Source organism: Phalaenopsis equestris, unplaced genomic scaffold, assembly GCF_001263595.1.
Source record: "Phalaenopsis equestris unplaced genomic scaffold, ASM126359v1 Scaffold000107, whole genome shotgun sequence".
Classification (NCBI taxonomy): Eukaryota; Viridiplantae; Streptophyta; class Magnoliopsida; order Asparagales; family Orchidaceae; genus Phalaenopsis; species Phalaenopsis equestris.
In genome coordinates, this window is record NW_018164549.1 from 6,252,508 (window position 1) to 6,258,702 (window position 6,195).

General features: G+C 34.5%; 1 protein-coding gene across 1 annotated transcript; it reads left to right on the forward strand.

The window, feature by feature from the left end:
* Positions 1-4,778: 4,778 nt before the first annotated feature.
* Positions 4,779-5,569, forward strand: LOC110020793. The gene is made up of 2 exons (XM_020719023.1): positions 4,779-5,092; positions 5,189-5,569. The coding sequence occupies exons 1-2, from the start codon at positions 4,881-4,883 to the stop codon at positions 5,364-5,366; spliced, it is 390 nt and encodes a 129-aa protein (XP_020574682.1). The 5' UTR covers positions 4,779-4,880; the 3' UTR covers positions 5,367-5,569.
* Positions 5,570-6,195: the final 626 nt, after the last annotated feature.

Genomic DNA, 6,195 nt, shown 5'->3' on the forward strand with positions numbered 1-6,195 from the left:
CGGCCATTCGAACCCTTCGATTTGCTTTAATATCTGTGCAAATATCATACAGCTTTTACGAAAGAACTAAAAAATCTAATGGCCCGTTCGGGCAGCTTATAAATACGGCCCGTTCGGGCAGCTTATAAATGCGGCGGCATTTTTGTGTTTTTAAAAATGCCGTCTAACTATTTGGCTTGCGCATTTTTGAAAATCTCGTCCGCCGCATTTGGGTTTCTTACATTAAACGCAGGCCGCGGGGAGTCGACCCGCGAGTTTATCCTGAAACGCAGAAGCTGCACCAAACAGACCCTAAATTCCGAGAAAATATTACATCAGGAACCCAAACACAGTTTGTGTTCGGAGTCAAATAGTGAGGCGTCACGTGTCAAGTACGCTCCACCGTTATACATTGGTATTGGTCAGTGTTAAAAATGATGGGACCTACTTGACACATGATACCCCACCATTAGACTCCGAATGTATTAGAAGTCTTGACTTAATATTTTTTTCCTAAATTCTCAAGGCAGAATGATTTATGACAATTTATGTAAGTTTATTTACTTCATATTTGAAATACCATTTCTTAATAACGGTTTTGGGCACGTTTTTTATTTCGTAGTGGTTTTGATGCTCCGCACATGGATTCGAGGAGTTCGCCGCGGTTCCGCAGACCTGTTACAGAGGCTTTTGTATTTTAATGAAAAAGTACTTTTTATTTAAATTGTAGGAATCTGGGACTTAATTTGATCAAATATATTATAAGTAATGATGCCATTTTGGTTGAATTTAATTTGATCCAATAATTATGAGTTAATCTTAAAAATAATGTTTGATTTTTGTTTGATCGTAATGTTTGATGTTTGTTCAATCGTTCTTCTTCAAGAAGAGAGGAATAGAGACGAAATTTCATTATTGTTGAGAAAATTACGGCGAAGAAAAACAATAACGGCACAAATTCAGAAGAACACAGAGATTTAACGAGGTTCAGCAAAGATGCCTACATCATCGGGAGCAGAGCGGCGAGTTCTTTTTAATATTCAGAAAAGAGGATACAGAATAGAGGATGTCTACTAAGGTTACTAACGAACCTATTTATAACCCCAGGAGTAAACCCTAAGCATAATATGTAATCAAAGCATTACCCAGAGGATACATAATAGAGGATACCTACTGAGGTTACTAACAAACCTATTTATAACCCTAGGAGTAAACCCTAAGCATAATATGTAATCACAACATTACCCTTGTACCATATCGTGGGGCTTTGTCCCCGCACCCCAACCCACGTAACTTCTCAATTTGGACAGATTCATCCGCACCGTTTCGATCTAGAGTCTGTCCCTATATGATATACGAGTCATATCATAACAATTATAATTATAATTTTTATGGAAATGCATTAGCTTTATTGGTGATTATACGTATCGCACTTATTAGCAACGACAATGAAATCAATGATTATTGATATTGGGGTTTACAAATTTATGTTAAATTTACAAGTGATGGCTTACATTAAAGAACATGCATCAAATTTATAAGTACTGGCAAGCATCAAAAGCTTTGTTAATCGTATAGGTGATGTTGGAAGACAAAGTCATAGGGTGTCTGCTTAGTCAAATGAAAATGGTGGAGAGAGATTAGAGTTATTATAATAAAGATATCATAGTCAGATGATGATGATCGGAAGCTTATAATTGATTCTAGTTGAGTAAAAATGATCAATATAACGTAACTCATTGAAAGTAGTTACAGAATCATAGTTGAGAGATCATAATTGAGGATTTCGAGAAAAAAAAACTAAACAAATCATTTCATTTTCTAGGATTTTGACACCAAAGTGTTATAAATAAAAATATGTCAATTTAAGTATTTGATATGCAAATACATAAGGATCAAGTGATATTTATGCAAATTTCTCTTAAATTATGCTTGCAACATCATCTCGGACGAAATAAATTTGACCTTAAATTTTGGATATTCCCAAAAAATAGTAAAAATAATGAATTTCTTTTTGCATAAAAAACTTGTATACGAAAAATAACATAGTTTTGTCGCTTTGAAAAGTCTTTGTCAGCTTAAATTGTGCTTATAATTGGATGTCTTTTCCCTTAACTAAAAGATGTTACTATAATATAGAAACCAAATTCAGGAAGAAAACCTCATGTTCATAGTGGAGGAAATAATTTAATGATGTTGATGCTTGCTCTTCCTCCGAAATAAAAAAGTAATGGATTGACAATCCAAAACGAGAAGCAAGCAAAAGAAGACATTTAGAGAGTCATCTAAGTTGTTATAAGCTCTCAAAACTCAAGAATTCTCAATAATTTTGATGTATGAAATATAAAAGATTAAGTGGAGTTAGCATCTATTTAAAGTTTTAAATAGATTACTCATGTTCTTATCCAAAATTATACCAAGAAAAGTTGGTTATTTTTATCAATAATGAACACATTAATAATCAAACCATGGCATTTCAAATAAAAAAGTGTTTAAAATTGTTGTATGCCAAATTCACGAGAGTTTGTATTTATTTTGGAGTACAATGAAAAGCCTCACAATCTCCAAATTTGTCATGTGATATGCCTATATGTATTCACTATAAGAAAATTTCCAAATATATAGAAATATATTTATATGCTTCAATAATTTTGAATTAGTTGAATAGACACAAATGTTAATATTTTTTAAGTTGAACGATAGCGGACAACCATCTAATATTATCATATTAATAGATCTAGAGTTTCCCAAGTAAAGGCTCTTCTCTTCTTATCCAACATCACTGTATCCTTTTAAAGTGAATTGTTAGTGGTATGTTACTTTGTCGAAACTGTTTATATCGCAAATAATTCACTCTCAAATAATAGTCATAGAATTCTTATATTTTTTCTCTATAAACTTATACATATTATTTCTTACTTTTGTTGGAGTTCTCTTTCCTTTGTACCCATTTTTAAAACCAAACTACAATCATCATGAAAAATGCTCAAAAAAATTCATAGCTTTACTGCCCTTGGATTGAAAGGAATTGTTTGTTAGTTTTGTTGGGAGCAATGTCTTTTCTTATAATCTTCCCATCATGATGGTGTTACACAATATCAGTATTGAGAAGTCAAGCTACACTTCAAATTTTTTTATGACTTTTTTTAAACAATGCTATATTAAAACTTTTAGTGGGAGTTTTACCCTTCTTTATTCATTTATTTTGTACTTATACTTAGAATTTTTTTTCTTAAAAAAAATATTATCAATTTATGTTGACATTTAAATTCCTAATCAAGTTGTGTTCTCATGTGGAGTATAGAGCGACTGCCTACGATTTCTAATTGTGAGGAACTTAAATCTCTAGTCAAGCTTGAAGAAGGTCCCATAGAATTAGACTTGCCATTATCTAAGAAGTTAGTTCATTGAACTTGATCTTTCAAAAGAAAATGGCGCCTCATATAGTTATCTAAGGCTTGATGGTTTCTTGCTCAAGGAATTACATTGCTTTTCGCTTAGCAACCTTCTTTACAATTTCTTTCATTATAATGGCATTTGTAGTGGAAATATTTTGGCTTCACGATAGCATCAATTTCTTTGATTGTCATTATGTAAACATAAATCAAACTCTGGAATTTCTTAGATTAAAATCTCTCTAAATAAAAAGGGCTGTCTTACTACATAGCCAAATATAGTGAGCTCATTAATATATATATATATATTATAATTATTCTAAACTGTTAACACTTTAGAATTACACTCAATCAACCTTTAAAAATAATTGGTCAGAAGTTATTAATAGTGTTATTTTTTATGTTATAATAAAAGAATTGAATGTTATAAATGTAAGACTTGAAGTTCAATGATATATTTATAAAAACATAAATATTATTCGGTATTTATTTAAATGGCAAAAAATAGAAAGATTTACATACATACGACTCAATTCCTAAATATATTTGTATATATAGCACCTAAACTTTAGCTGGCACATACATTCCAATTCATTTGTTATTCATAAAATATTTATTTCACATTTTTAAAAAGTTAAGTAGACGGTATGTGATATGAAGGATGGGGCTGTCAAAATGGCTCGTTGTTCGCGAACAGCTCGTGTTCGGCTCGTTCGCTAAGTTAACGAGCAGAACACGAACAACACGAACAAAGATTTGTCCGTTCGTGTTCAGCTCGTTTTGACTCCAAATACTAATATATATATATATATATATATATATATTGCCTCCCACAAAGCACTTGGTTTAATGTCATCAGCCCGACGTACCAATGTTTATTAAAGATGACTCAACCTCAAAATTTCTTTAAATTATGGCATGCACCCTTCATAATAATGTTTCAATCGATGCCCATTAACTTTAAATATCTTTCTAGTTTTAGGATCTTTAACAATAAGAGTTCCATAATGGTAGACTTTGATAATTTTTGGCTACATGACTAAGGTTGTCAAAACGACTCTTTGTTCTTGAACGGCTCATGTTCGGCTTGATAAGCAAACGAGTCGAACACGAACACACTTTTTGAGCTTGAAATATAAACGATCCGAACACAAGCTGAGCCTATGCTCGTTCGAGTTCGGCTCATTTACGCCCCTAATGAAGGATTTCAGCAGTATAAATGTAGAGAAAGTAAAATTTATGTGTTAGAAAGTAAATACATTGGAATTAAGCCATATGTAAATAATAATAATAATAATAAATTAACTTAACAACATTGCGCATTTAGAAAAGAGCTTGCCCATTTCTGTCAATTCCCACGGATGCCCTTCCACGGTCAGCTTTTTTACAGCCCTTCGCCCTTATTTGCTCTTTATAACCCTCCCACTTCTTTCGATCTCCACTACCACCTCTGAATCATAGCCCTAGGTTTCGCTCTCCTCTCATAAAAAGCACCAGCAGTCGGCCATGGAGGACATCGAGGCGGGCTTTCCTGGCTGCTCCGCTACCACTGCCTCCCCACCCATCCCTCGACGGCCAACCTACCGATCTCTTTCGCATCCAGCTACAACCACTTTCTTCTACGAAGACCTCTCCGATGACGAGCCTCGCCACTTTCTCGACTCTTGCTTCCTCTGCAAGAGGCCCCTCTCGCGCAACCTCGACATCTTCATGTACAGGTCGTTAACCACTTCATAGCTCGAATTGGTTCATTGTTTTATTATTTTGGGGCTGGGAATCGGGATCTGAAAGGGGGTTGGATGAATTGGTTGCAGGGGTGACACGCCGTTCTGTAGCGAGGTGTGCCGTGAGGAGCAGATTGAGATGGATGAGGCGAGGGAGAAAAGCTGGAAGATCTCCGTAAAGAAAGAGAAGCAGAAAAATTCAAATTCTTCAAGCTCGCCTAATTCGCGGACGATTCACGTTCGCGCCGGCGCCGTTGTCGCCGGCTGAGCTCCGGTAAGGCCGTAAGAGAACTTATAGGTCTAAGAGATGGAGAACAGAAAGGGCTCTTTCTTGGGATTCAGATCGGATCTTGAGAATTTTTTTTTTCTTAAATTTCCGAAGGGAAACGAAGTACGAGCGCAGCGCTTTGACGGGGTGTGGTCTGTAAATTTTGCGAAGCTAATATAATTTAATGTGGTTTTTGTGCTTCATCTTCGCTTTTTTTTTTTCTTACGATGGTTTTTCAATGGCTGGTTGGCATCGTAAATTTTGCATTTGGGGGGAAAGTGTTTGGAGGTTCGTTGTGGTAATATCTAAATAATCGGTTTATATCTGAGGAGAAATATTTGCCTCCATAACAAATATGCAGAGCTGCCTATATCTAGTGGTTACAGTAGTGAAGGTATTGGAGGTTATATCCGTGTTATATCTCTTATAATCTCCTATAATTTCTCTATAACTTATTAATAACATATTTATCACTTGGAAATATATAAAAATAAAAATATGAAATTTACTAGTCAGATAAATTAGGGTGAAATTACAGAAGGTACAGCACGGAAATAACTCTCAATACATGTAACCAATCTTACCCACGCAGCGCAATTTCTAGAAAAGATGGGGAAAACAGGAAGCTGAGTGGAAGGTATCGAGGATTCTAGCTGTCCTCAATTTTTATGCGAGAGAACAGTAGGCTACTGAGTGATGCCGCGTGGACCGGTTCTTTCTTTATTAGGTGAAAACTTTAGCAGCTTATTCGTTACAGAAATGAAACTTACAACCTTTGCGTCATAAAAAATTATCAAATTATTATTGAATTGCGATATATATATATATA